This window comes from Eretmochelys imbricata, chromosome 4 (assembly GCF_965152235.1).
Source record: "Eretmochelys imbricata isolate rEreImb1 chromosome 4, rEreImb1.hap1, whole genome shotgun sequence".
NCBI classification, from domain to species: Eukaryota; Metazoa; Chordata; order Testudines; family Cheloniidae; genus Eretmochelys; species Eretmochelys imbricata.
Genome location: NC_135575.1, coordinates 35,654,878 through 35,670,682, shown reverse-complemented (window position 1 = coordinate 35,670,682; position 15,805 = coordinate 35,654,878). Strand labels below are relative to the sequence as shown.

Below are 15,805 nucleotides of genomic sequence, written 5' to 3'. Positions count from 1 at the left end.
TATCTTTACATAAGACTGTGTTGCAAATTCCAGTTTGTCATTGGAAGAGAATGTACTTCCACACAAAATGCACCTTTCTGCAGATCTCACTGCAGAAATCAATTATTACTAATCTGAACAAAATACAATCTCTAATATTCTTGTCTAAGGTTTTTCTTTTCTTTTGAATTATCAGTCTATGACAGAAACGTGTGGGCATAGAGGAAACTCAGGAGGCAGGAAAATTACAATTGACCCCACATGAGACAAATACTTCAATAATTATTTAGAAGTGAGTCAGGAAAGTTTTACACAGCAGTTTCTTGTATTATTTCAACACACAGTTGTATTTAAAATGACCAGTCATTGTCTATTGTATATTTTAGCACAGGTCAGTACAATATCTCCATGTAAATTGCCAATAATCTGTGAATGCTGAATTAGTACCTTACACTGAAAAGAACTTGCTTTTGTTTTGAACTGGAATTTGCAGCTACATCTAAGACTGGCTCTCTTCTGTCCCAGCTTAACTACCCATTATAGCACCAAAAAATTGGCATTTATACTTTTACATTTAGGGTGAACCAGGGTTAAATGGTCTTAAAGGATTGAAGGGTGAACCAGGTCAAAAGGGTGACAGAGGGCCCCTTGGTCTTCCAGTAAGTAAAAAAAACTATTCAATTTCAGTGCAAATCACAGACTTTTTCTCTCTACTTTCAACCAACAAATCTGGTTTACTCAACAGCATTTATAAACCTCTATCATGTTGGAGCAGAACATCAGTCTTGTTTTGTTGTATCTAGAGTCTGTACCATTGTCCAAAGTCACATCCTGTAACACACAGTGCTGTCAGTTTCTTTTTGTCACGTGTCAGTGGACAGTGTTAATAGCCTCACGAGGATGCTGTCAGCCCCATTACATTAATCATGTTGTGATTTCAATGTTGTGTGGTGTTTGCTTTAAAAACGTGGTTTTATCAAACACGTTGTGTTTTAATTTCGATGTATCCTCAGTGATATTTCATTGAAGAACTGCCACTAAGGTGGGAGGTTTGCCTGAGTCAGGACTGAGTAAAATTTGAGTAAAGACCTTGGGAATTGGCTTCTAGAATTTTAAAACATTCCCCATTCAGCCAGAGATGCTGGATTTTTTGTTTGGTTGTTTGTTTGTACTTTTGCCTTGTACTGTTCAGAACAGTTTTCATTATAGGTACTTGGCATAAATTGATCTTAAAGGGACATAATTGACTTAAAAATCACATTTCCATTTGAAAATTTTGTCCCAAGAGACACCAGAGCTGAAAGTGATTAGAAGAAAAACAATATATTTTATGTTTCCTTTGTGCATTTGACAGCAGTTTGTGAAAAGTCAATTTAACTGTTTTCCACTTTATAGTCAATCTGCTTCCCCTGTTGCTGTGTAGATATTGTGCGCAGCAGCATTTAAAAAAAGATCAGAAAAAATCTGGTCAAAAGTTTTTAAAGATTTGCAGAGAGACTCTGAGGAATGTCACCTTTACCAGAAAGATTTTAGTGTCTTTCAGTGAAACTAGCAATTTTCAAGTTGACAAAAAGTCCCTTTGATAATCCAGCAAATAGTTTCCAGTGTACCAGTCTTATGTTATTCATATAAAATCCACCAGGGGTCAGCCAGTCCCTGAGGATGTTAAACTGAATAGCCCAAAGTGCAATGCATATCTGCACTTCCAGCCTGGAATTAGATTCAATGTTCGTGAACATGCGCTACAATTGTAATTTGCTGGTAAAAACAGGAAACGTCATTGTCTCCTGGGCTCTTGAAAACGAATAAAACCATTGTAATGAGGGCCAAGATTTTGTTGGTGATGTAACACAATTTTCTTCAGCTTAAACTCTTCTTATCGATGTTAAAATGTATATTTTAATTTCATTGCAAAGTAGAGTAGTCAGTATTGTCAGTATTTTATAATTCACATTAGACAACTTGTTAGTTAATTTATAAATTAAGTATATGCATATTAAAGCACAAGAAACACCATAATGTCTGATGTTTGTAACACTAATATATCTAGGGCCTCATTCTGATCTCAGGTACGCTGGTGTAAATCAGGAGTAATTCCATCAGGTCTGTGATGTTACATCAGTGTAAAACCAATGTAACTGAGATCAGAATCCGGCTCTTAATGTTGTATGTAATTTTTTAACTAACATATTGTAATAATGTAATCCTCATTCCAGAACCCCGTAACAGCTTATATTCTGTGTTTAAGTTATGTTTATTCATCAACACCACTTACTAATCTCACATTCTTGTCATTCATGTTATACCCATCATCCATGCTTCCACCTAATCATACAGGGAGCATCTGGCTTAGACGGAAAGCCAGGACCCCGGGTGAGTCCCTTGCATTCCTGTGTCATGCTTTGCTACTGAGTCTATGTGTTTCACAGTGGTCCTATTTGCCTAGTTTATACATGTGACTTACATGGAATGAGGCAAAATTTATCAAGCAACTTACATGATGCTGAATCTGAAGAAAGTCTTGGTACTGGTTAGCAGTGGGGGACAGATAGTGGCATGCTCTATAGATGGGGCTCTGAATCTTAATGTATTATGGGGTGAAATTTTGGTTGGAGCTGGCCTAGTTTATACAGCTGTACAGGAAAATCTGTTAAAACGGGGACATGGCTCAGAATATCTAAGTATATTCATCTTCTTTCTGAGCTTTATGTTCATCTTGGATTTACATTGGCCTTGGAAATTGTAGCTTTGTCACTGAGACTAGCTTTCAAATCCCATGTAAGGAGAACTGCCATTTGAATGAAGCATGCTGTATTTCTTCCTTTTCCTGTCTTTTATTTGTACTGTTCCGTCTGACTTCAGTAGTGGAAACCATGCCATGCTTGGAACATCAATTCTGAGCTGAGAAAGCAACAACAAGAAGTGTAAAAAGCAATAGTTTCACTAGCGCTTGTTCTACTTGGTAAAATTAGGCTTCTCTGTATAATCTGAAGCCCTGATGAGTTTTGTACTACCTTCACAAGACCAGGTAATACGGAGTCTGTGAGAGTGGTGCAAAACTTCTACAACTCGATGTTGAGCCTTTTGATATTTACAACAAATGTTAACTGCTGTGGCATTTATAATGATGAAGAAGGAAGGGGAAAAGTGAAGGAACAACATAGCTATGTATTTAAAGGCCTTGTTAAGCCTGTCATTCGTCATTATGGCCTCTTATATTTAATCTACACAATTTTTAGTATAAACTTCCTTGTTTAACCCTTTAACTCCTAGTGGCAGAAATTCACTCTACATTTTAAAACCTTTATTAATCTGTTGATTTAAAGCAATAAAGTACAAACCAATTAGATGAAAGATGAGCTACATACATCATAGCTAATAGTTTATAGATGGGATTTTCAAACCCCCTAGTGGATTTGGATGCCCAATTCCCAGCATCATTAAGATTTGACAATCTCAACCTATATTTTCAGCCAGTGGGAGCTGAACTGATCCTAAGGTAGTTCCTGACCAGAATAAATCTGCAATTAAGAACCGCTAACAGATTTCAGGGCATTTGTTTTTCACTACTTGTTTGTTTAATCTTTTAGGGTATGGATGGCCCAGTCGGTCCACATGGCCCAGCAGGTCCTAAAGGAGATAGAGTAAGTACACATTATTCAGATGTTTCTCCTTATGAAGAAAACATTGTGGCAAAATGTTGTTCTAAAACTAATGACACGCACAAATGTTAGTGAGCAGAATAGTACCTCTTGTGTTTAAGGGTCAGACTTCCTAAAATAGTTTAAAGTGCATTTTTAATCTGAAACATGTAAAAATAGCACCTTCTTACTCATATGATCTACTCCCTGAGTGTATTCAGTCATATCTGCTTAATTTAGTTACTCAAATAAGTTTTTATTGCTTTTCATTCCTGTTAAAACCTGCCGCGGTCACAAAGATGAGAGGAAGGGAGCTGTATGCTAGTCCTTCTTGTGCAGCAGCAGGAGAATTGTTTCCTGTGTTTCAGTCAGTTACAACAAGGCAAAGATATTGACAATATGCATCGCTAAGGGTATGATCTAAAACAGAGGTCTCCAATCTGTGGGGGGGCACAGAGAAACGTTTGGGGGTCGGGGGTAGCTGCTCAAAATAAAGAAGGACAAATCCAGAGTCATCCTAATAGTTGCAACCTGGCCCAGACAAAGATGGTTTCCTTATCTGATGTACTTTGCCATTTGCTTACCAATCACTGTCCAGGGCCTTCTGTCTGGATAGGACTAAACCCTTCAGAAAGACCTCCAAATTGATGTCTTGCTTGCAGGTAGATTGAAAGGGCCTGCAGTCTCTAATCAAAGACTTTCTACGTGAATAGCTGACTGCATTAATTCTTGCTATGAATCTGGTAATATTCAAGCACCTACGGACATACATACTCACTCTACGAGGTCCATTTCCACCTCTACGGCATTTCTCAAAAACATACCCATTATTGGAATATGTAAGGCCACTACTTGGCTTGTCTGCATACATTCGCTGAACACTACGCAATGGCTCACGACTCAGCTTCTGATACTGTGTTCGGCTTGGCTGTACTTTCTTCCATACTGGACTCCACACTGAAGCCCCCTCTGCCTTAAGGGGAATTGCTTGGTAGTCACCTAGTGTGGAGCACCTGAAGGGACACTACTTGAAGAAGAAACAGTTACTCACCCTGTGCAGTAACTGTAGTTCTACAAGATGTGTGTCCCTATGGGTGCTCCACTACCACTACCTGCCTGCCTTCCCCACTGCTTTGGAGTTCTCTGCTATAAGGCTTCACAGCAGAGAAGGAACTGAGGGTGGTTTGCCCACGCAGTGCTATACAGCAATGGCACAGGGCAGGAGACTGACAAGCATACATGTGCAGGCCAGATGGACACTGCTATGAGAAATCTCTAGCGCACCTAAAGTGGAGCACCCCTGGGGAGACATCTCAAAGAACTACAGTTACTGCAGGATGAGTGACCATTTGTTAGTGCCATACTACATCAGTGAGGCGGGCTTTAAACTAGGTTCACCGGGGGAAGGAGACCAAAGCCCTGAGGTAAGTGGGGACCTGGGATACCGGGAGGAAGCACGAGCAGGAGAGCGCGAAAGGGGTGGGCTCCTGCCTCATCCTAAGAAAGCAGGACAAACAGCAAGTTATCTCAAGTGCCTATACACAAATGCAAGAAGCCTGGGAAACAAGCAGGGAGAACTGGAAGTCCTGGCACAGTCAAGGAATTATGATGTGATTGGAATAACAGAGACTTGGTGGGATAACTCACATGACTGGAGTACTGTCATGGTTGGATATAAACAGTTCAGGAAGGACAGGCAGGGCAGAAAAGGTGGGGGAGTTGCATTGTATGTAAGAGAGCAGTATGACTGCTCAGAGCTCCAGTATGAAACTGCAGGAAAAACCGGAGAGTCTCTGGATTAAGTTTAAAAGTGTGAACAACAAGGGTGATGTCATGGTGGGAGTCTGCTATAGACCACCGGACCAGGGGGATGAGGTGGACGAGGCTTTCTTCCGGCAACTCACGGAAGTTACTAGATCACAGTCCCTGGTTCTCATGGGAGACTTCAGTCACCCTGATTTCTGCTGGGGGAGCAATACAGCGGTGCAGAGACAATCCAGGAAGTTTTTGGAAAGCGTAGGGGACAATTTCCTGGTGCAAGTGCTGGAGGAACCAACTAGGGGCAGAGCTCTTCTTGACCTTCTGCTCATAAACTGGGAAGAATTAGTAGGGGAAGCAAAAGTGGATGGGAACCTGGGAGGCAGTGGCCATGAGATGGTTGAGTTCAGGATCCTGACACAAGGAAGAAAGAAGAGCAGCAGAATACGGACACTGGACTTCAGAAAAACAGATTTTGACAACCTCAGGGAACTGATGGGCAGGATCCCCTGAGAGAATAACATGAGGGGGAAAGGAGTCCAAGAGAGCTGGCTGTATTTTAGAGAATCCTTATTGAGGTTACAGGGACAAACCATCCCGATGTGTAGAAAGAATAGTAAATATGGCAGGCAACCAGCTTGGCTGAACCGTGAAATCCTTGCTGATCTTAAACACAAAAAAGAAGCTTACAAGAAGTGGAAGATTGGACAAATGACCAGGGAAGAGTATAAAAATATTGCTCAGGCATGCAGGAGTGAAATCAGGAAGGCCAAATCACACTTGGAGTTGCAACTAGCAAGAGATGTTAAGAGTAACAAGAACGGTTTCTTGTTAGCAACAAGAAGAAAGTCGAGGAAAGTGTGGGCCCCTTACTGAATGAGGGAGGCAACCTAGTGACAGAGGATGTGGAAAAAGCTAATTCACGAACAAGGTCAGCTCCCAGACTACTGCACTGGGCAGCACAGTATGGGGAGGAGGTGACCAGCCCTCTGTGGAGAAAGAAGTGGTTCGGGACTATTTAGAAAAGCTGGAGGAGCACAAGTCCATGGGGCCGGATGCACTGCATCTGAGAGCGCTAAAGGTGTTGGCGGATGTGATTGCAGAGCCATTGGCCATTATCTTTGAAAACTCATGGCAATTGGGGGAGGTCCCGGATGACTGGAAAAAGACTAATGTAGCACCCATCTTTAAAAAAGGGAAGGAGGAGGATCCTGGGAACTATAGGCCAGTCAGCCTGGAAAAATCATGGAGCAGGTCCTCAAGGAATCAATTCTGAAGCACTTGGAGGAGAGGAAAGTGATCAGGAACAGTCAGCATGGATTCACCAAGGGCAAGTCATGCCTCACTAATCTAATTGCCTTCTATGACGAGATAACTGGCGCTGTGGATGAGGGGAAAGCAGCGGATGTGTTGTTCCTTGACCTTAGCAAAGCTTTTGACACGGTCTCCCACAATATTCTTGCTGACCACACATTCATCTACTTAGGCTGTAGGAGATGCTTCTGTTGTTCACTAACAAAGAGGAATCCAGGGTAATGGGTATTTTGCAATCACAGATCAGGAAGAAACTAGTAGGACTCCTGCATTCTGAATGTTGCACAGAACAGGTTTTTGGTCGGTTTCATTGTCTTGTGTGCCTAGAATGATGGAGAAAACGGAGAAAGCAGAAGACAGTGTGATTTGATTGTGTACATGCACAATGTCAAAAAGCTCAGTGCTCCATATTTATGACTGCTGAGTCATCCAGCGAGGAACAGGGATTTTTACAGTTCTTGTTCTTAGAGGAGCTGAGGGGTGTCCTCAAAATCTGGAAAGCATCATTTAATTATCACTGTTTTTTAAGGTAGAAGCTAGGAACTGAGCCTGTTCCCATTGAAAATCCGTAGGAAATTTCCTATCGATTTCAGTCTAAATAAGATGGGGGCCAGGCATTTTAACTATGAGCCTGTCAACCTTAACGCCACTTTAAATTTGCAGAAAAAAACAAAAGATGATACTTGATACTGACTAAAATCTCCTAGGAGTCGCAAACCCAGAATTACGTCTGTTTGGATTTCTAACAAACAGCTGTGGTAACACTATTTCAGACCTGCCATACTGAAGTCATTGGTATATGGCCTGGATCCAATTTGCTTTAACAGCAGCTCATCCGAGACAGATCTGCATGACTTGAGGATTCATTTTTGCAAAAATATGTGGTGAGATATAAGATGTAGACATGTCCTGTAGTCCAAAGCAGGTACAGTAGCTAATGTTGCCACTCAGTTTAGTTTAATGGTCTTGAGGGCCCTAGCTTATTTTTTGTAGGGGATTACATTACTCAAGTCTTCTTTGAAAGAGAGACATCTCTGTGTAGTGTAAGAACATAAACATGAAGAGCCACGCGTTAAGCAGCAACTAGAGAACTCCCTAATCAAGAAGTTCCTATGTTTATTAAGCTCCTTGCTGTGACACATCCCGGTCTTCTCTGGTAAACTGTGGAGGACCAAGAATTCTGTAACCACTCCAAACCTTTTTTAAAAAAGAGGAAAAAAAGAGTGAAAAGATTAAAACTTAAATTATAAACCATGTTTTTTTGTTCTCTGTTTGTGAAGTTCCCAACACAATGGAGTCCTGGTCCATGATTAGGGCTCCTATGCACTACAGTAATATAAATAACAAATAAAACTAATAATAAATCAATTAAATGATGGGGGGTGGAAAGAAGTTTTTTTGTAGGTGACAGGCTTGCAGAGCTCCTGCCTGAATAATTATTTAATGCTGTTGGAGCTTTGCTGTGGCATTTGTTATGAGTCGGAGTACCTAGACTTTTGTAAAAATGTCTTTTTAAACTATTTAAATTGAAATAAATAATAAATGCACTATCAGCTATTTTAATGCATCGTTACAATTTGCACATGCACTTATTGAGCTTCTGTATGCAAAAACAGGAGCACAAACATTTTGTCCTTGGACCTCAACTTCTACATTTCAAAATAATGGGCCATATATGGCTGCTGGATATCATGGTACAGGATCAAATTTTGTCCATGATGACAACTAAATCTTTGGTTCAGGAACAGAAGCTAGTGTTAAGTTGGAAGGCTATGCAGATGTCTCAAGGTGAAATGTTGAGGAAGGGTCAGTTGCAAATACAAAGTAAATTGTAAATCCACATATTATACTTATAATTTGGAAAGCTAATCTCGCTTTTTAAAAGACACTGTAGTTGAGTGCAGATTTAGGACTCCTTAAACGTTTCAGGGAGCAAGGAAAATCAAATTAAAATATAATTCCAAATTAAAATAAAATTCCCTTAACTATATGGATTCATTTTTGTATATACAGATTTTGGGCAGTGATGGAGTCACCTGATCTAATAACATTTACCATTCTGTGGCATGTGGCAGAAGGAACATTGTCCAGATCTGAATTTTTTCGAGTTTAGCTATTTCACTAGAATATCAAACACTGACTATTCCAATTTAGATGGAGGCAGTGTGATCTAAAGAACTGGTTCAGGGGACTCCAAGACAGGAAATTATCTAATGCTGGATCTGGCAATAATTCACTGCATAGTCTTGGTAAAGTCATTTAATTTCTCTTGGCCCAATTCAATTCTGGCATAAGGGAATACAACTCCCATTGACTCCAGTCAGAGTTGCACCTATTTAATCCAGAGCTGAATTTGATGCTCTTTGTCTAAGTTTCTCCCTCTGTAAAACTGGGATGGTGATAATTGCCTAACCACCCTATATAGTTATTGTGAGAATAGTGCTTTAAAAATGTAAGATGTTGTATAAGCTTTGCAAATTATTATTATCTGTTTTATGGGAATATAATACTCTCAGATGACCATGGGCAGCATTTCAGGATGACACTTTGTGCACAATGATATATTTGTATGTGATGCTTCTTGTTGTAAAAGAGATATGACAATGAATTAAAATTTGTAAAACACTTTGATATTCTGGTATGAAAGGTGCTACATACATTCACATTTTTATTAGTACACTGAAAATATCAGCATTGCCATTTCACCAGGAACTGCAGGAGTTTTTACTACAGCCATCTCTGCTTATATTTTAATGATTTTTCTAACCAAAAATGGAATTGATTGTTTAATAATAGATATAAAGGCTGGCTGGAAGCCCTAACAACATCTAATTTACATTGTCTGTTTGCCAGTAAACTCTATTTTCCCTCTGGACAATCAAACATTTTGGAGTATTTGTATTTTATATATTCCCTATGGCTAATCATCCAATAGCTAATGTAAATTTCAGCGATAATGTTGTCAGACAAAACGGCTTCTCCAGTCTCTTATTAGTTCAAAAGGTCTTGAAAGATTCACACTTAATGAAATAGGAATTGCAAGGGATTCTCATCTGTGTGGCAAAGTTTTGTCTCTGAACTTAGCTCTTTTCAGGACCTCAAACATGTGGCTTGCCTAAAACTTCTGTCACTAAAGACATTCAAAATATGTTAGTGTTTCTGACAACACATTTATTTATTTAAAAATCTTCTCAGTGGGGTGGTCTCATGAGATCTCCATCTAGTTTGTGTGCAGGTTCTAGGGTGACACCAAATATAGTGTTGTTCCTGCAAATACAGTACTTCAGCACAACACAGAACAACATAATTCAGGACACTGGATCTAAAATGGCAGGAAACAACACTGAAGAGCGACAAAATTGTTACTTTTGCACTGGCAAGATTCTGAAAATAAAAGATTAAGAGTTTCTTAAAACTAGACTGTGAAAGTCTGTTTCCGTGAAGCAAGTAGTTTATTTCACTGTTCGGGGCAGCAATCCTAAAAGTCTTCCCCCCCATCCTTAATCCATCCTAATCCATAGCCACTGATGGCATGAGCCCATGTTCCAAACACCTTTCTGCAGGTGCTTCACATTGGAGGTAGAAAATCTGTAGGGTACATATCCAGTCCGATCCTTGTGTATAATAGATGGGATGACTTCCCTGAACTGATTTGCCAAACCCTTTGCCAGTATTTTTATGTCTACCATATGTTTAGCAATGATACGGGCCTATTTTGAGAGGACTCCATATGGTCTAGATCAAAAGGACATTAACTAGTCTTGATGAATCTCAAATATGGATCAGAGAACTTTGTAGCTGTTATATTAAGTAGGTTAGCAAATCTCTTAGCTTCTTCTGGCAGAAAGTGCTGAGGCCCCAGGGGATTAATTTTGTAAATCAGCTGTTACTTCTAGTACCTCCTGTTGTTTTACAAGGGTATCTAGTCTCGCTGCCTAGTCAGAAACAGTTGGGAGATCAACGGAATCAAGAAAGACCTTAATCGGACACTTAGTCTCATCCAAACTGCGGCACATATAAGAAGCTATAATCTTCATCAAAAAGTAAAGTATCTAAACTTGATCAAATGTCAGTCCCCCAATGCATCCTTTGTTGCTGGGATTATTAAACAAGAGATTCTTTCAGCTATTTTTTTTTTCTGAAGCCTCCTTGCTGTTACTACCCAAGCAATATAATTTACACTTCAGTGGTACATTCTCAGAGCAGTGCACAGGGATTCATCCATGACTCCCAAAGATAACACACACATCTAAATCTGTGCTTTTAAAACGTACCCTTTCTATTAATAATGGATAATAAATAATCTAGATTTTTAGAGTACATTTCACCAAGAGGCAGACAGTTCATCTACCACTGAACTGTAGTAATGTCTGGGATGGAACATGGTGTCTTTCCATGCCGGGAACGTTACACGAAAGCTTTGTTTGTATTAAGGAAAAAAAGTGAAAAAGATACTCAAGCGACACTCCAGGGGGAACCTAGTCAAACAAGAAGCCTTGAAAACCGTACGTGACCAGGACCTCTCTTTTCCGTCTCATGCAAAACACAACACCTCCAGCAGCACAGTCCCACCAAAAGGCTATGCTGGAGTGTTGGTTCAGTACTCAGTGAGAGGGAAGAATACCATGGAAAGCAAACCTTTCATTATTTACTGAAATAATACTGAAACATTATTTGATGTTTCTTGGAGTCTCCCATTTCATTGCTCCCCAGGCATATCTATGTTTAGCGTACACGATTTAACATGATCACCACCAGAGGTCCTGCAGCAGCACTGATGCAGAGCCATGTGTCAGCTAATTTGAAAGGTGGTTTTTTTTCTGTCAGTCACCTTGAAAAACACTAAGTCCAGTATGGATTCCAACCTTACATTTGTTTTCTAGAGATTTCGTTTCATTCTGGAAATGCTTCCTCTGGACTGGCTTGTAAAAAGTGATGTGCATAGTTGCTTTAACAGCACTCCTCTTTGGAAACTCTCTATTCTTCCACTGACTTCAGTGGGGAGTGGGATCGGACTCTCGGTGAGAATCACTTCCGTTTGTCTCACCGCGGGTTAGAATTTTTATTTAATGTATCTGAGCAGCTAAATGTATGGCTCTACATATGGTATGGTCTTCGCGATATTACTGTTAATAATATTGCCTGTTACACACAAGCCTTGGTTGACAGTAATTTTGTGGTTCATCATAGCAAATCTCAGCTGTTTAGCCAGAGTGGGATGCAAGGTGTTGAGCACCCACAGCTTTCATTACAGTATTGGGCTCCTCCTGAAGGCCCAGTATTCCAGCTGTTACGAGCTCACAGCGCTGGCTGGAAGTTAATAACACTGAATAAGTTAATAACACTGAATGCATCCAATGAAGTGAGCTGTAGCTAACAAAAGCTTATGCTCAAATAAATTTGTTAGTCTCTGAGGTGCCACAAGTCCTCCTTTTCTTTTTGCAGATACAGACTAACACGGCTGCTACTCTGAAACTGGATGTTTAGCGACTACATACATTTTTGGAACTAAACAAACTACACAAAATAGTATTAATACATGATAATGTTTACCTTTATCACAGTTGCCATTTATCATACTGTACTGGCGTATCTTTAGTTGCCCAGAAAGAGATACAATCAGTGTGTCTGAACATAGGAATATACAGCCCTGTCATTTTCATTTAACTATTTACTGAAAATCAGATTTGCAGATATTATCCAGACAAAGGATTAGAGATAAATAGGCTTCCACTTTTGAGCAAGAGGGATTATTTTAACATGAAGAGACTGTTTGTGATTGAATCAGATGTGTGTTTTTAACCTTTTTCCTAGGGTGAAAAGGGAGCTGTTGGTGACCCTGGACCCAGAGGACCATATGGTTTGCCTGTAAGTTGCATGGAACTTGTACACATTGCAACTTTCACCACTCCTTGATTAAACTTTGCTGTGTTTTATGACCATTTTCCATCCAGCAGTGTAATTAGTTGAGAGTGGTGAGAGCAGATGATAATCCGTGACAACGCAAAGTCCTGAGCTTGAAGCAGGCCCATATCACAAACTTACGCAGATTCCTAAACATACATACATCTGTGCGAAAGTAATGGAATGGAGCTAACAAACCAAAAAGAAAGAGGAAATATAGAGTTAAGTGCCCCTTATTCTGCAATTTATGCCATTTTGATTATGTATGGTCGACACATGTTGTTAGATGCCCTGAGACCACCAAAATAGACTGGCAAAGAGCTCAGGACAGAGTGTAGCCATGGAAGTTTTTGTGATTTTCATAATGTCTTATTCAGATTTCTTTGATGCAACAATATTTTGCTGTTACTATTTTTTGTGTTGTTTGTGTGTGGAAGATTTTGGTTTGCTTTGATTTTTTGCATTTCTGTGTACTTGGGATGGGAGAACTTTAAAAGGTTCATAGTTTGGGTTTGGTTTGGATAAATATTTAGAAGTTCAGATGATTACCTAAAGCTTATCCAAACCTCTCAAGTTTGCACATTTGGCTTAGAAGTCTCACTGATTTTCTTATAGTATTTTGGTACTTGTTTCCTGATCAGAAACCAGAAATGATAAAAGTTTTATCTGACTATACCAGAGCAAGCAACTTCAAGGCAGGGTTGGGCTGGAGGGGGGATCCTTTTTTCTATAAGTTAGTTAACTAGTTTACCCATCCCTAACATATGTAGACCAGGGCTTCAGTTGATGTAAATCAGCATAGCTCCACTGAAGTCAATTGAACTACCCTGGTTTATCCCAGCTGAGGATCTAGCTCAGTGTGTGTGCACATGGATATCTACTGTGTGCATTGACACAAAGGCTGTGGTGTGTTACAAACACAGATCTGTTCCAGCTTTGGTAAGATCACAGTGGTTCCACTGCAATTATATTGGGTCATTATTTACAAAGGCAGAGTTTTATACATCTCCTCTCCAGTTTCATTTGTTTGAACTGGATTCTCTCAAGACTGAACAGGGAGTTGTAATTTACATCACCCTGCACTAGAGAGTCTCTCAGTATGAGAGCAGGTGGTAGTGTTGCCACCATATTCCTTTGACAGTTTGCCACAGTAGGGCAGTTTTATTTTCATCTGGAAGTTCCATAGGAGCCCTTGTGAGAGGTTGCTGAGGGAATGTGCTAAGACAGTGCACGCCCTGGCCATGCCCCTTTCCTAGCTACCGCTGCCCCTTTGAGAGGTGAGTTGGATTCTGATAGTTTCCTCAACACCAGCGAGTGTTAACTACCTTTTACCACCACAATCTCTCCACTGGTAGTGGACTTTCTCCCTCTGGGGCTGTGAGCAGGTCAGGTAAACCTGGGCCAAATCTGACCCATATTTATGTTTCCAAAAGATGAAGGAACACAGAGTACAAAACCAGCAATCAAGTGCATGACAGGCCCAGGCCCACAGTTCTTAGTCCAGCAAAACTCCCAAGACACAGGACCAGATTTTCCACTGACTTGCCCATTGTGTAGTGATTCACACCTGTGCAAAGTGAGAACAAACCAGGATTCTCTACTCATTTGTACCAGTGCTAGCATATAACACTCACTTTTTACAAGCGTAAAAGATAAGTAAAGTGCAAGATAGTGGAGAATAAGGCCCCAAAAGTGTAAGTGTTGCAGAACTGGGCCACTGAACTAGATCATTTTAAAAATTCTGCCCTCCCTTTTTTTTTCTGTCCACAGTTTGCAGATACAGTTAATGTCACTTGGATATCTAATAGCACCTGCACATCGAGTATTAGACATCAAAGTGACATCTCACACACAGTTATGTGCTCCCACAAAACTGCAGGCACAAAAAGGGATGCCAGGATGGGGCTGATCTGAAAGTTAGACCTATTATGTATTCCTTTTCTGGTTGTTGTAATCACAGGGCTACTCTTTACTCAAAGCACAACTGCCTCCAGCCCTCAGTGGAACACTCCTGATCACCAGGCCTTGTGCAGTGCCCAGACATGATCCGATTTCTTGAGCACAGAGATCACACGGAGTCTGCAAAGCTAGCACTCACAGCAGCATTATCTTTCCTGAAAAGAGAGTGAGGGGCTGTGGGTCTGTCTTCTCAGCCCAGGAAGTCTGGTCCAGACCCTTTTCTTCGATTTTTAGGTTTATTTCTTCCACATTAAACTAGTATAGCACATACATCAATTATCCCTTCCCCCTAACCCAGGATCTTCTGCAGGAGCCTATCTATTTCTGCTCTATAAATCACTTGCCTGACAGTCATACTGTCATTCTAGGGCCTCCCACAAGAATCATAGAATCATAGAATATCAGGGTTGGAAGGGACCTCAGGAGATCATCTAGTCCAACCCCCTGCTCAAAGCAGGACCAATCCCCAATTTTTGCCCCAGATCCCTAAATGGCCCCCTCAAGGATTGAACTCACAACCCTGGGTTTAACAGGCCAATGCTCAAACCACTGAGCTATCCCGAATCAACCTACTTCCTGTAGTTCTCCCACCGTGACCCAGGGGCTACCTGCTAGAGTCTCCCTATTCCTGGGAGCTCTCTACCCCTAACTGAGCCACTTGCTGGCTTTTATAATTACCTGATCCCTAGCTGATCAGACTCAGCTGGAAGATAGCTGGTCCATCACAGGTGAGGTTGGGCCCAATTCCCCTTAAAGAGCCAGCCACTCTGTGACAGAACCTAACCACATTTTCTCTGTGTATCAGCCAGAGGTGAAAGTAAGCCAGTATGGTACGGCATACCAGCAAGAGCCGGTACACAGCCAACTGTACCAGCAGGGGGCAGCTTCCCCAGGTGGGCAGTTTAAAAGGGCCCTGGGCTCCCAGCAGTTGCCAGAGCCCCTGGCCCTTTAAATCACCCCCAGAGCCCCAGGGTTCCCGTCCACCGCCGCAGCCATTGCTACCATGGGGCTCCAGCGGTGATTTAAAGGTCCTGGGGTTCCCGGCCACCACTACCACAGCCAGAGCCCTGGGCCCTTTAAATCGCCACCAGAGCCCCGCTGCTGGAGTCCTGGGGTAGTGGCAGCGGCCGGGAGCCCCAGGGCTCCGGTAACAATTTAAAGGGCCCAGGGCTGCCCTCAGCTATTGCTACCGTGGGGCTCCAGTAGTGATTTAAAGGGCCCAGGGTTCCCAGCCGCCGCTACCGCAGCCG

General features: G+C 41.2%; 1 protein-coding gene across 1 annotated transcript in view; it reads left to right on the top strand.

The window, feature by feature from the left end:
- The window catches only part of COL25A1 (collagen type XXV alpha 1 chain), a 428,953-nt gene that overhangs the window by 397,011 nt on the left and 16,137 nt on the right, over positions 1-15,805 (top strand). The window contains exons 31-33 of the mRNA XM_077814764.1: positions 2,317-2,352; positions 3,570-3,623; positions 12,507-12,560. Coding sequence (XP_077670890.1) covers positions 2,317-2,352; positions 3,570-3,623; positions 12,507-12,560 — 144 coding nt within the window. The remainder of the gene's footprint in view (positions 1-2,316; positions 2,353-3,569; positions 3,624-12,506; positions 12,561-15,805) is intronic.